Source organism: Pleurodeles waltl, chromosome 4_1 (assembly GCF_031143425.1).
Source record: "Pleurodeles waltl isolate 20211129_DDA chromosome 4_1, aPleWal1.hap1.20221129, whole genome shotgun sequence".
Taxonomy (NCBI): Eukaryota; Metazoa; Chordata; class Amphibia; order Caudata; family Salamandridae; genus Pleurodeles; species Pleurodeles waltl.
The window spans coordinates 12,996,511-13,011,142 of record NC_090442.1 but is presented as its reverse complement, the minus strand read 5'-3'; the positions used below and the strand labels follow the sequence as shown (position 1 = coordinate 13,011,142).

General features: G+C 47.2%; 1 protein-coding gene across 1 annotated transcript in view; it reads right to left on the bottom strand.

Moving 5' to 3' along the window:
• LOC138288379 (zinc finger protein 773-like) overlaps window positions 1–12,577 on the bottom strand; it is a 46,939-nt gene extending 34,362 nt beyond the window's left edge. Inside the window, exon 1 of the mRNA XM_069229950.1 lies at window positions 12,507–12,577. Coding sequence (XP_069086051.1) covers window positions 12,507–12,577 — 71 coding nt within the window. The remainder of the gene's footprint in view (window positions 1–12,506) is intronic.
• Between the last annotated feature and the right edge of the window lie 2,055 nt (window positions 12,578–14,632).

Sequence of the window (14,632 nt, the reverse complement as noted above, 5' to 3'; positions counted from 1 at the left end):
GTGACAATGGTCTATACAAGGTGAGCTCCATGGGTGGCTGAGATAGGGACGCTAAGGGCCTCTCGATCATATGCAGGCACCCCAGGCAATGCCACCTGGGGGAAGAAAGAGGCAATATCTGCTGGGTCAGGAGGCATCGAAGTGGTGTACAGCATTTTATAAAAGTCTTGAAAGGCTGTGTTGATACCCAGCTGTGTCTCAGCTATTCCTTGGGTCAGTGTGTTTATTGATAGAATAGATGTGGTAGGGGTGTGGAATTTTATGAAATATTTACTTGTCCATGGGAAAGGTTGCTTCATAAATCTACTTATCCTGTAGACAGAGCCACTTGTCCCTTTAGTGCCATGTAGTCCAGTGACACATTTTGGCAGCAATCTCTTAATATAATGATATTTTCCTCTATGGTTATGCTAGGGTTCCTACTATAGTAGAGCTTGAATTCCAGCAATTCCCTTATTTTGCACACCTTTCTGCAGATCTACAAACTGGGGCTGGAAATAGTGTTAGGCAATGCCCTTTTGGAATTGCCTTTGAGTCTGCAAACCTACTAACTTGCATGTTTTAGGGTTTTTGCCAGCTCTTCTTGTTAAAAACAAATAAAAATGGTTAAAAAAAAATACGTTTAATAGCGACTGCCATAATGTACTCCAGCTCCACAGAACTGCTTGAAAGCCTACAGAACATCAATCTGACCCAGCTTGTATAAGCCCTTGCCACATCGCCAGACACCCCCTGAACCCCTACTTCTCCTCCAGCGACAAGGTTAAAGTCAGCCACATCACTCCACTCACATGGACGGATCACTCCATCATCCACTACCACATAGCAGAGCGACCAACCACCCCTACAGTACCCTACAGTGCAGCTGAAATAAAGTTACAGTAATGGAATGGCTCACCAACCTCCAACTAAACTACCCAGACTCCACCAACAACACAAACAACTTCATCCACTGGATCACCGCCTGCGCCAGTACCCAAAGTGCCCCTGAAAAACCCAAATCCAAAAGATCCAACTAACAGGCTAGCTGGTACAATGCTGACTTGAAAAGAAAAGGAGAACTACCCAAGTTACCATAAATGGAAACACCTACAAGGCCGCTCTTAGAAGCTAAAAACATCAATTGATATAGACCAAGAAAAGACTCTGACCCTGAGAATCGAATCCAGCTCAAATAACTAGAAGGAATTTTTACCATTGCCAAAGAATTCACCAACCCTAGCCGCCTTTATCCTCTTTGAACTCTCTGTCATCCTTAAAACAGTCTACCACCTCACACTCATCACCAGACTACAAGCAGCAGGAATACACAGACCAACTCTGAAATGGATAGCCTCCTTCCTCTCCATAAGAACTCAATAAGTCAAGCTCACACTGTTCACATCAGAAACCAAATACCTCATCTGCAGAGTCCCACACGGGTCATCACTCAGCCTGGTACTTTTCAACAGGTACAAGACTCCTCTGGCTAACATCATCAGATCCCATGGAATCAATATAATCTCCTATGCTGATGACACCCAGCTCATTATTTCCCTTTCAGATGAAACCATCAGCACCAAGACAATCTTCAAACAATGCATGATCAACGTGCCCATTTGGATGAAACAAAACTGCCTCAAGTTTAACAGCAACAAAACTGAAGTGCTAATCCTCAGGAATAAAAGCTCACCTTAGGACTCCACCTGGTGACTCCCCCTGAACGTGGACCCCACACATCCCAACTGACTAAGCTAGGAACCTAGGCCTCATCTTCGACACCAACCTCACCATGAAGTCCCAGATCAACAGTGTCACCTCCTCATGTTTCCAAATCCTCTTCATGTTATGTAAAAACTTCAAGTGGCTCCCACTGGGCACCAGACATACCATCATGTTTGCACTAATCACAAGCAGATTGGACTATGGCAACACACTCTACGCTAGTGTTCCATCCCATCTTCTACACAGACTTCAAACCATCCAAAATGCCACCACCAGACTCATACTCGACCTCCTGCACCGAACCCACACCACACCACCTCAGACAGCTCCACTGGCTCCCCATCCAGAAGTGATGCCAGGTCAAACTTCTCACAGATGCATTGGAGTCACTACACAACATGGCACCTGTATACCTTAATCAACAGAACTACTTTCACCATCCCACCACACAACTTCGCTCAGCCACCAACGCAACAGACAACTTTGCTCAGCATCATTCTCTATGGCACACACCCTCCATTTACAGAAGTAGAACAAGAGTTCCATCATTCATAATTGAAGAAGAACGCACAGAAATAAAGGTACCAACTCTGGGACTATCATTTTGTGAAAAGTCAGAATTTTCTTATATTCAGACTAAAATAGATCTGTATAAATATAGTAGGATCTTGAGCTAATGAAAGTTTATAAAAACAATGTTAGTAATTTTTGTAAAATACTGAGACTCCACCAATACTGGGTACAGAATTTGCTGAAATCAGATTTAGACTTAATGAAAGAATTATTGGAACTGGAGAATAAAAGTGCAAGCAGCACTGGGAGTATTACTGAAAATATTATAGTCAGAGTGAGACTATATAAATTACTGAAGAAGGAGGTACCACATTTGGACCTGGATGTAGTGAAATGTGTGTTTTGACCACTGACTTTGTGTTGCACCATTTTGCACCAGGATTAGCTGTCCAGTGTTCACCAGTTACAGACTACATTCTGTATTTAGTTTAGCTTTAGATTAATTCTGCCTACTGACATTATTGTAGCATTAGACACTGCCATGTTGAAGCTGCCTGTGATTTTCCACATTGTAAACTGTGCATTCTTTCTTGTTTTCGAGCTCTTTCTCACCGAAGAGCTAGTACATAATTGTAGGAGGCTGGCCTGGCTTAAAGTGGGTACCAGAGATACTTACACCTTGTGCCAGGTCCAGTTATCCCTTATTAGTGTAGAAGAGGTGTTTCTATCAGCTTAGACTGATAGAAGGTAGCTATAGCAGAGCAGCTTAGGCTGAACTAGGAGACATGTAAAGCTCCTACTATACCACTGGTGTCATATGCACAATATCATAAGAAAACACAATACACAGAATTACTAAAAATAAAGGTACTTTATTTTTATGACAATGTGCCAAAAGTATATCAGTGAGTACCCTCAGTATGAGGATAAGTTATATACACAAGATATATGTACACAAACCAAAATTATGCAAGTAACAGCAAGAAAAGTAATGCAAGCAGTGTAGAATTACAGTAGATTGCAATAGGAGCACATAGGTATAGGGGCAACACAAACCATATACTCCAAAAGTGGAATGCAAACCACAAATGGACCCCAAACATATGTGAGCTTGTAGAGGGTCGCTGGGACTGTAAGAAAACAGTGAGGGTTAGAAAAATAGCCCACCCCAAGACCCTAAAAAGTAGGTGTAAAGTGCACCTACTACCACCAGAGAGCACAGAAGTCGTGATAGGGGGATTCTGCAGGAAGAACAAACACCAGCAATGCAACAACAGTGGATTTCCAGACCTGAGTACCTGTAAGACAAAGAGACCAAGTCCAATAATCGCGACAGTGTCGAGAGTGGGCAGGAGCCCAGGAAATGCCAGCTGAGGATGCAAGGAAGCTGCCACTGGATGGAAGAAGCTTGGAGTTCTGCAAGAAAGAAGAGAGCTAGGGACTTCTCCTTTGGAAGATGGATGTCCTATGTCGCGATGAAGCTTGCAGAGGTGTTCCCACGCAGAAAGACCGCAAACAAGCCTTGCTAGCTGTAAGGGTCGCTGTAGAGGTTTTTGGGTGCTGCTGTGGCCCAGGAGGGACCAGGATGTCACCACTTGGAGGAGGAGACAGAGGGGGCGCCCAGCAACTCAGGGAGCCCTCACAGAAGCAGGCAGCACCCGCAAAAGTACCCATACAGGCACTTGGAAGAAGAGTGAACCAGAGTCCATGCAAAGTCCCACGACGCCGGAGGACAACTCAGAAGGTTGTGCACTGCAGTGTTGCAGTCTTCTGATGCCTGCGTTAGCAAGGGGAAGATTCCGTCGACCCACAGGAGATTTCTTCAGAGCTCCTGGTGCAGGGAGGAGGCAGGCTACCCCCAGAGCATGCACCACCTGGAAACAGTCGAGAAAGCCGGCAGGATGAGGCAATACAAGGTTGCTAGTAGTCGTCTTGCTACTTTGTTGCGGTTTTGCAGGCATCCTGAGCAGTCAGCAGTCGATCCTTTGGCAGAAGGTGAAGAGGGAGATGCAGAGGAACTCTGATGAGCTCTTGCATTCGTTATCTGGTGAAATCCCCAAAGCAGAGACCCTAAATAGCCAGAAAAGGAGGTTTGGCTACCTAGGAAGGAGGATTGGCTACCAAGAGAGGTAAAAGCCTATCAGAAGGAGCCTCTGACATCACCTCCTGGCACTGGCCACTCAGAGCAGTCCAGTGTGCCCCCAACACCTCTGTTTCCAAGATGGCAGAGGTCTGGGAAACACTGGAGGAGCTCTGGGCACCTCCCCTGAGAGGTGCAGGTCAGGGGAGTGGTCACTCCCCTTTCCTTTGTCCAGTTTTGCGCCAGAGCAGGGCTGGGGGATCCCTGAACCGGTGTAGACTGGCTTATGCAGAGATTGGCACCATCCGTGCCCATCAAAGCGTTTCCAGAGGCTGGGGAGGCTACTCCTCCCCAGCCCTCACACCTATTTCCAGAGGAAGAGGGTGTTATACCCTCTCTCAGAGGAAGTCCTTTGTTCTGCCTTCCTGGGCCAGGGCTGCCTGTACCCCAGGAGGGCAGAAACCTGTCTGAGGGGTTGGCAACAGCTGCAGTGGAGACCCCGGAAAGGCAGTTTGGCAGTACCCGGGTTCTGTGCTAGAGACCCGGGGCATCTTAGACATGTACATGGCCATATTCGGAGTTACCATTGTGACGCTATACATAGGTAGTGACCTATGTATAGTGCACGTGTGTAATGTTGTCCCCGCACTCACAAAGTCCGGGGAATTTGCCCTGAACGATGTGGGGGCACCTTGGCTAGTGCCAGGATGCCCACACACTAAGTAACTTTGCACCCAACCTTCACCAGGTGAAGGTTAGACATATAGGTGACTTATAAGTTACTTAAGTGCAGTGGTAAATGGCTGTGAAATAAAGTGGACGTTATTTCACGCAGGCTGCAGTGGAAGACCTGTGTAAGAATTGTCAGAGCTCCCTACGGGTGGCAAAAGAAATGCTGCAGCCCATGGGGATCTCCTGGAACCCCAATACCCTGGGCACCTCAGTATCATATACTAGGGAATTATATGGGTGTACCAGTATGCCAATGTGAATTGGTAAATTTAGTCACTAGCCTGTTAGTGACAAATTTGGAAAGCAGAGAGAGCATAACTACTGAGGTTCTGGTTAGCAGAGCCTCAGTGAAACAGTTAGTCATCACACAGGGAACACATACAGGGCACATACTTATGAGCACTGGGGCCCTGCCTGGCAGGGTCCCAGTGACACATAGACTAAAACAACATATATACAGTGAAATATGGGGGTAACATGCCAGGCAAGATGGTACTTTCCTACAATAATAAGGAGGTGTTAGTCAGCATGATAAGGATGTATTAGACTGATGTTTTTTGTACAGCAGGGAACGGCTTAGGCTTGGGAGAGACACCTTGGGAAACTGGCCAGTTCCAACCTGTTTCTTTCAACCCTGACCTAAACTAGCCAGCATGTTTGAATTACAAAACGAGAAGGTTTTTCCAGAAAGCTCTTTTTGTTTTTTTTAAAGATATAAAAAGACCCACTGCGACAGTGAGCGGGTGAGTGGCCTCAATCAGGATTCTAGATGTCGGATGCCTGATATCTTTCCCGTGAGGTTAGAGATCTCTTTCGCAGTCGAATAGGGTCATTGTCTTGCTGTCATGAGAAAATGAAGGACCTGGCAGGCCCTACGGTGATGCATTTTTAATTCATTATTTGCTTTGCATTACATATATTTGCTATGCATATTGCAGTGGAGAATCATTTTGGTATATTTTCCTTTCATTGCTGTGGCTATTTTTAAAGGTGTGCTTTTAACATACTAATCTACTTTTAGGAACCTTGTGGTGAAATAATAAATGTATTCTTTGAACTAAGAAGTGCATTCCAGAGATTTTTGTCTGCTCAGTCATTAGTGAAAAGCAAAACACTGGACCACTCTTTGTACTCATTATTTCACCCGATAGCATAGATGTGTTTTCAGAAACAGTGATTAGAGAACTTTGCAGTTTGAAAATAAAAACAACCAGGAAGAGATTGGCCACATCTCAACAGTGCTGTGGATAATTATAACCAGACCAGCACTAAATTGAGAGATAACAAAGATTGTGTGATAGGTGCATGACAAAGGCAGCAATGCAGTACTGTGGCCGATTGAGCTGAATATGCAGGAATCATATAGTCAACTTTCAAATACTGAGTGCTATAAACAAGATGAGAAGGCATATTATCTGAATGAAAAACAAGATTTCACTAATGATTTAGTGGGATGAAGAGATCAAGGACACATTAGCTATGATGAATTCAGACTCCTGAAGACATATTAATCAAAACTGTCTGTTTTACCTTATTCCTAAAGTTCACAAGAACAGCAAGTTGCCTCTAGGGAGACCTAAGATAACGACACAGGAAGATCAATTTGGGAGCACATCAAACTGTGTAAATAAATGAGTAACATAGTGGGATAAACAAAGAAGTACAAGCATCCATGGAGATCATGGGGGACAGAATAGGAGTTCTTCCTCTAAGGAAGAGGTTTCAGTGGCACTGCAGGAAGAGGTTAAGAGGCGGGGAGTGAGTGACAGTGCAGGGAGTGAGTGAGAGGCAGTGCAAACAATGAGTGAGAGGCAGTGCAGGGAGTGAGTGACAGTGCCGGAAGGGAGTGAGTGAGAAGCAGTGCAAACAGTGAGTGAGAGGCAGTGCAGGGAGTGAGGGAGAGGCAATGGAATAGTGAGTGAGAGAGAGTGCAGGGAGTGATTGACAGTACAGGAAGGGAGTGAGTGAGAGGCAGTGCAAATAGTGAGTGAGAGGGAGTGAGTGACAGTGCAGTGAGTGAGAGTGCAGGAGGGGAGTGAGTGAGAGGGAGTGCAGGGAGTGAGTGACAGTGCAGGAGGGGAGTGAGTGAGAAGCAGTGCAGATTGTTTGTTTTGTGTAGGGTTTTGCTTCTTTCTCTTTTAACCCCTTAGCTGCTGGGCCTTTCCCCCCCAGTGCTGAGCCCTTTTTTGGCTATTTGGGGTAGTTCGCGCTTAGGGCTTCATAACTTTTTGTCCACATAAGCTAACCACACCAAATTTGCGTCCTTTTTTTCCAACATCCTAGGGATTCTAATGGTACCCAGAGTTGGTGGTTTCCCCTGGAGGAGACCAAGAAAATAGCCAAAATACAGTGAAAATTTAGTTTTTTCCAAAAAAATGGGAAAAAAGGGCTGCCGAAGAAGGCTTGTGGTTTTTTCCCTGAAAATGCCATCAACAAAGGGTTTCTGGTGCTGAAATCACTATCTTCCCACCTTTCAGGAACAGGCAGACTTGAATCAGAAAACCAAATTTTTCAACACAAATTTGGCATTTTACTGGGACATACCCCATTTCTACTATATTTGGTGCTTTCAGCCTCCTTCCAGTTAGTGACAGGAATGGGTGTGAAACCAATGCTGGATCCCGGAATGCTAAACATTTCTGAAAACTAGACAAAATTCTGAATTCAGCAAGGGGTCATTTGTGTAGATCCTACAAGGTTTTCCTACAGAAAATAACAGCTGAAATAAAAAAATATTGAAATTGAACTGAAAACAACAGCCATTTTTCTTTATGTTTTACTCTGTAACTTTTTCCTGCGATGTCAGATTTCTGAAAGCAATATACCGTTTTGTCTGCTGGACTCTTCTGGTTGCGGGGATATAAAGGGCATGTAGGTTCATCAAGAACCCTAGGTACCCAGAGCCAATAAATGAGCTGCACCCTGCAGTTGGTTTTCATTCTATACTGGGTATACAGCAATTCATTTGCTGAAATATGAAGAGTGAAAAAGAGGTATCAAGAAAACCTTTGCATTTCCAAAATGGGATCAAGATAAGGTTTTGAGGAGCAGTGGTTATTTGCACATCGCTGAATTCCGAGGTGCCCATACTAGCATGTGAATTGCAGGGCATTTCTCAAATAGACGTCTTTTTTACACACTCTCTTATATTTGGAAGGAAAAAATGTAGAGAAAGATAAGGGGCAATAACACTTGTTTTGCTATTCTGTGTTCCCCCAAGTCTCCCGATAAAAATGATACCTCACTTGTGTGGGTAGGCCTAGTGCCCGCGACAGGAAATGCCCCAAAACACAACATGGACACATCCTATTTTTTTTATAGAAAACACAGCTGTTTTTTCCAAAGTGCCTACCTGTAGATTTTGGCCTCTAGCTCAGCCGGCACATAGGGAAACCTACCAAACCTGTGCATTTCTGAAAACTAGAGACCTAGGGGAATCCAAGGAGGGGTGACTTGCGGGGCTCGGACCAGGTTCTGTTACCCAGAATCCTTTGCAAACCTCAAAAAGTGGCTAAAAAAACAAGTTTTCCTCACATTTCGGTGACAGAAAGTTCTGGAATCTGAGAGGAGCCACAAATTTCCTTCCACCTGGCGTTCCCCCAAGTCTCCCGATAAAAATGATACCTCACTTGTGTGGGTAGGCCTAGCGCCCGCGACAGGAAACGCCCCAAAGCGCAACGTGGACACATCCAAATTTTTGGAAGAAAACAGAGGTGTTTTTTGAGAAGTGCCTACCTGTAGATTTTGGCCTCTAGCTCAGCCGGCACCTAGGGAAACCTACCAAACCTGTGCATTTCTGAAAACTAGAGACCTAGGGCAAGCCAAGGAGCGGTGACTCGCGGGGCTCGGACCAGGTTCTGTTACCCAGAATCCTTTGCAAACCTCAAAAAGTGGCTAAAAAAACAAGTTTTCCTCACATTTCGGTGACAGAAAGTTCTGGAATCTGAGAGGAGCCACAAATTTTCTTCCACCCGGCGTTCCCCCAAGTCTCCCGATAAAAATGATACCTCACTTGTGTGGGTAGGCCTAGCGCCCGCGACAGGAAATGCCCCAAAACAGAACGTGGACACATCACATTTTTTCATAGAAAACAGTGCCTACCTGTGGATTTTGGCCTCTAGCTCAGCCGGCACCTGGGGAAACCTAGCAAACCAGCACATTTTTGAAAACTAGAAACCCAGGGGAATCCAAGATGAGGTGACTTGTGGGGCTCGGACCAGGTTCTGTTACCCAGAATCCTTTGCAAACCTCAAAATGTGGCTAAAATACCACATTTTCCTCACATTTCGGTGACAGAAAGTTCTGGAATCTGAGAGGAGCCACAAATCTCCTTCCACCCAGCGTTCCCCCAAGTCTCCCGATAAATATGATACCTCACTTGTGTGGTTAGGCCTGGTGCCTGCGACAGGAATAGATCACACAACGGTCAATGTTGGTCCTTACGTGAGGCAGCTGTTGACCCTGGGGTGATCCATTCCTGACACAGGCACTAGGTGTAGGCACTCAAGTGAGGTAGTGTTTTTATCAGGACAGGTGAGGAGTCACTGGGTGGTAGGAATGTTGTGGATCCCAGCATATTCCTGTAGTTTGTGTGACAGAAATGCGAGAAAAATAGAGTTTTTTTTCAACATTTCAGATTTGCAGGGTATTCTGGGTAAGAAAACTTTGGGGAATCCACACAAGTCACACCTCTGTGGACTCCCCCGAATGTCTAGTTTCCAGAAATGTTTGGGTTTAGTGTGTTTCTCTATATGGCCGCCAAATCCAGGACCAAAAACACAGGTGCCTGCCTTACAAAACCAGTTTGTTTTGCCATAGACAATTTTGATGTCTCCACAATATGATTTGGGTGGTGGAATTTGGGGCTGAACTAAATTGGTGAGCTCCCAAGAGAGCACTCTCTCTCTGCTTGCCGCCGCATTCACCTGCTCTCTGGGTTGGCCTAACCCACTATTACCCAGTTGCACCAACAGCTTGCGAAGGGACAGCAGGACTGTCCTCACAACCTCCCTCATAATGTACTGGAAGAGGAGTTTTCGAATGGGACTCCTCTGACTGAAAAATCACTCCCAGAGTCTGCGCCACTGTCCTATCCCTCAGATGCTGTCTCAGTATCTGATGTCTCAGTCTCTGATCCTATGTCAGAGCGGTCCTCTATAACCCGAGTGCAGGCAGCAGTCATCCATCAAGATGCCATCTCTGCTATTGGCTAAACTGTTGCTCTAAAACACTAGCCTACGTAGACAGTCACAAAATCGATGGTGTGTGTGAGATACGTGCAACAGTAGAGGCCACCTTACCTGCACTTCTTCCCTCAATCAGCACGTACTTTCAAGACACTCAAAAAACACCTTGTCACATACCATTCGTCACAGTCTTTAGCACCTCCTGCGCCCAGTCCAACAATCATTATTGGTGCTCCCACTCCCTCCTCCTCGGATTCCCTCATTACCACCCAGCAAAAGTGCCCTTCATCTCTCCATAGACTTTACTAATGTACTCAGCTATTTACATAAAATACAGATGTGCTCTTTGCAGTAGGCATATAAACCTTCTGCGCTTCTTTATGGCACTAAAACTGCCACTAGACAAGTCGGACCCTTTTCCCCCCAGGGAAACCACACACATATTGACAAAAGTGATGTATATATGACAGCCAACCACCTGAAACTCAACTCAAGCAAAACCGAAATAATCCTCTTTGGCCCTCACCAAAAAAACCTGGGACCCCCCATGGTGGCCAACCACGCTAGGCCATGCACCCACCCCCGCCAACTACGCACGCAACCTCAGCATCATCCTAGACTCCTCCCTCTCTATGACCCAACAAATCAACGCTCTTACCTCCTCATGCTTCAACAAACTCCGTATACTGAAAAACATTCAAATGGATCCCCACAGAGACCAGAAAAACTGTCACTCACGCACTCATCAGCAGCAGGCTTGATTACAGAAACGCCCTCTACGCCGGCTCCGCTCTAAAACTCAAGTGCAAACTACACGCATCCAGAACTCAGCAGCACGACTCATCCTCGACCTCCGCCGACACGAACACATCTCTCCACACCTCAAATCCCTCCACTGGCTCCCCATTGGCAAAAGGATCACCTTCAAGATCCTCATCCTCGCACACAAATCACTCCACAACACAGGCCCTGCCTACCTCAACGAGAGTCACCTTCCACACCCCCACACGAAACGTCCGTTCAGCTGACCTCTCTCTCGCCTCTGTCCCCCGCATCAAACACACCACCACCGGGGGCAGATCCTTCTCCTACATTGCACCCAAAACATGGAACGCACTCACAACCCACATTCGCAAGACCCAAAACCTACTTCTTTTCAGGAAGGGCCTCAAAACCTGGCTTTTTGAACAGTGAACCTCCTAGCCCCTTTCCCTCCCTCCGTCCCCCCCCAGCGCCTTGAGACCCTCACAGGTGAGTAGCGCGCTTTATAAATCTCTTTGATACAGATCTACCTATATATATATATATATATATATATATATATATATATATCTACATAGATATATCTATGTACCTAGATATATCTATCTACATAGATATATATATATATAGATATATACATATATTTTTTTTTAGTTGTTGTATGGTTTCCTTGGGGGCCAAAATGGCCCCCAGGGAAACCCTACAACATCTAAAAAAAAAATTGCCCCCCCAGGGGTTCACCCTGCCCACGGACGACCCCCTGTCATTTCATTTTTTTTTAAATTTATTTTTTTTGGGGGAAAAAAAAATTCCCCGGGGGGGGGGGGGGGGCGATCGCGCCCCCCCCCCCCCAGGGGGCACCTACCTTTTTTTTTTTGGAAGAAAATTATGCCGGGGGGGGGCGGACTGTTTTCCGGGGGGGGCCGCCCCCCAAAAGTGAAATCCCTGGTGTCTAGTGGGGTTTCCTGGCCCCCGATCGCAGCTGTGCTGCGATCGGGGGCCAGGAAACACTTTCAGGAAGGCCTCGTAAGAAAGGGGAGACACTCCCCTTTCTTACGAGGCCTTCCCGAATGTGTAAAAGGCCGTTTTCCCCATGAAAGCAGGAAGCGGCCGCAAGGCTGCTTCCTGCTTTCATGGGGAAAACACCTTTGCAACGTCAGCGCGCCGTCACAAAGGGGCGGGTGGGGGGCGGGGGGAGACACGGTAGCTTCCGTGTCTCCTGGGGGGGGGGGGAAAATAAATAAATAAATCCTCGGGTGCGACGCACCCGAGGATTTATTAATGCCCTTCCTGGTGTCGGCCACTGGTCGTGACCCGCACCAGGGAGGGTGTGTGGGCATCAGCCAGTGGCCGACGCCCGCACTTAAGAGGTTAATGAGTTTCTGCCTCTTTTGGGGGGCCCCGGCTGCCTCACCCCCAGAGCTCTCTTCAGTCCTGTCTGTCTCGGCCTGGAGCTGTGTAAGGGGCTGGTGTTTGTGTCTCCTACATGAAACGCAGATGAAATAACAGAATTCCGGGCTCCGTGTTACCTTTTCAGTTTCCGACGAGGCCCAAACAAAGGCTCATTTTCGTCCTCCGTCGACTCAGGCAGTCTGCGCATGTGCGGGAGAGTAGTGTCTCCTCTCGGTAACTGGCCAGTCTGCGCATGTGCGAGAGTAGTTCCTGTTTACGTCTGGTGCCTGTGGGCAGTCTGCGCATGTGCCAAACAGTGGTGTCCAGCCACTTCCGGTGAGGTTTTTATTTTGTCTATTAGGAGAACTTTCGGATCAGCAGCGGTGTTCTCCTGGCACACAAGATCTTAGCAGCGGGAACACTTATCTCTCGGGCATGCGCTGCAAAGACCCATATCTCATGGTCGTACGTAATTAAGAGACCCCACCTCACTTATCTAATGGGCATGCGTACTATAGACACGGCACTTAGCTCATGAGGGTGCGCGGTTAAGACACTACACTTCTTGACATACGTGGTAAGACAGGACACCTTTCTCCCGGGCATGCGCAGTAAGGCACGACGGAGCAATCCCGGGCATGCGCAGTAAGGCACGACGGAGCAATCCCGCGCATGCGCAGTAGCTGACACGCGACCAAGGTCTCTCCATGGTATCACCAGTAGTTGTGTCCCGGTGCACTGCACCTGCTACTCATGTTATTATCACCAGCACTTGTGTCCCGGTGCACAGCACCTGCTGCTCAAGTAAGTATCATCAGTACTTGTGTCTCAGTGCACTGCACATGCTGCTCATGTATCACCAGTACTTGTGTCCCAGTGCACTGCACATGCTGCTTATGTATTACCAGTAGTTGTGTCCTGGAGCACTGCACATGCTGCTCATGTAAGTATCACCAGTACTTGTGTCTCGGTGCACTGCACATGCTGCTCATGTATCACCAGTACTTGTGTGCTGGTGCACTGCACCTACTGCTAATGTTAGCATCGCCAGTAGTTGTGTCCTGGTGCACTGCACCTGCTGCTTATGTAAGTATCACCAGTACTTGTGTCCTGGCGCACTGCATCTGCTGCTCATGTTAACATCGCCAGTACTTGTGTCCCGGTGCACTGCACCTGCTGCTCATGTAAGTACCACCAGTACTTGTGTCCTGGCGCACTGCATCTGCTGCTCATGTTAACATCGCCAGTACTTGTGTCCCCGTGCACTGCACATGCTGCTCATGTTATTATCACCAGCACTTGTGTCCCGGTACACAGCACCTGCTGCTCAAGTAAGTATCACCAGTACTTGTGTCCAGGTGCACTGCATATGCTGCTCATGTTAACATCGCCAGTACTTGTGTCCCGGTGCACTGCATATGCTGCTCATTTATCACCACTACTTGTTTCCCTGTGCAATGCATCTGCTGCTCATGTAAGTATCACCAGTACTAGTGTCCCGGTGCACTGCACCTGCTGCTCGTGTAAGTTTCACCAGTACTTGTGTCCTGGTGCACTGCACCTGCTGCTCGTGTATCACCAGTACTTCTGTCCCGGTGCACTGCATCCGCTGCTCATGTAAGTATCACCAGTACTTCTGTCCCGGTGCACTGCACCTCCTGCTCATGTATCACCAGTACTTGTGTCCCGGAGCACTGCACCTGCTGTTCATGTATCACCTATACTTGTGTCCCAGTGCACTGCACCTGCTGCTCATGTATCACCAGTACTTGTGTCCTGGTGCACTGCACCTGCCGCTCATGCATCATTAGTACTTGGTTCTGGTGCACTGCACCTGCTGCTCATGTTAACATCGCCAGTACTTGTGTCCCAGTGCACTGCACCTGCTGCTCATGTTAACATCGCCAGTACTTCTGTCCCGGTGCACTGCACCGGCTGCTCATGTTATTATCACCAGCACTTGTGTCCCGGTGCACAGCGCCTGCTGCTCAAGTATCACCAGTACTTGTGTCTCGGTGCACTGCACATGCTGCTCATGTATCACCAGTACTTGTGTCCTGGTGCACTGCACCTACTGCTAGTGTTAGCATCGCCAGTAGTTGTGTCCTGGTGCACTGCACCTGCTGCTTATGTAAGTATCACCAGTACTTGTGTCACGGTGCACTGCACATGCTGCTCATGTTAACATCGCCAGTACTTGTGTCCCGGTGCACTGCACATGCTGCTCATGTAAGTATCACCAGTACTTGTGTCACGGTGCACT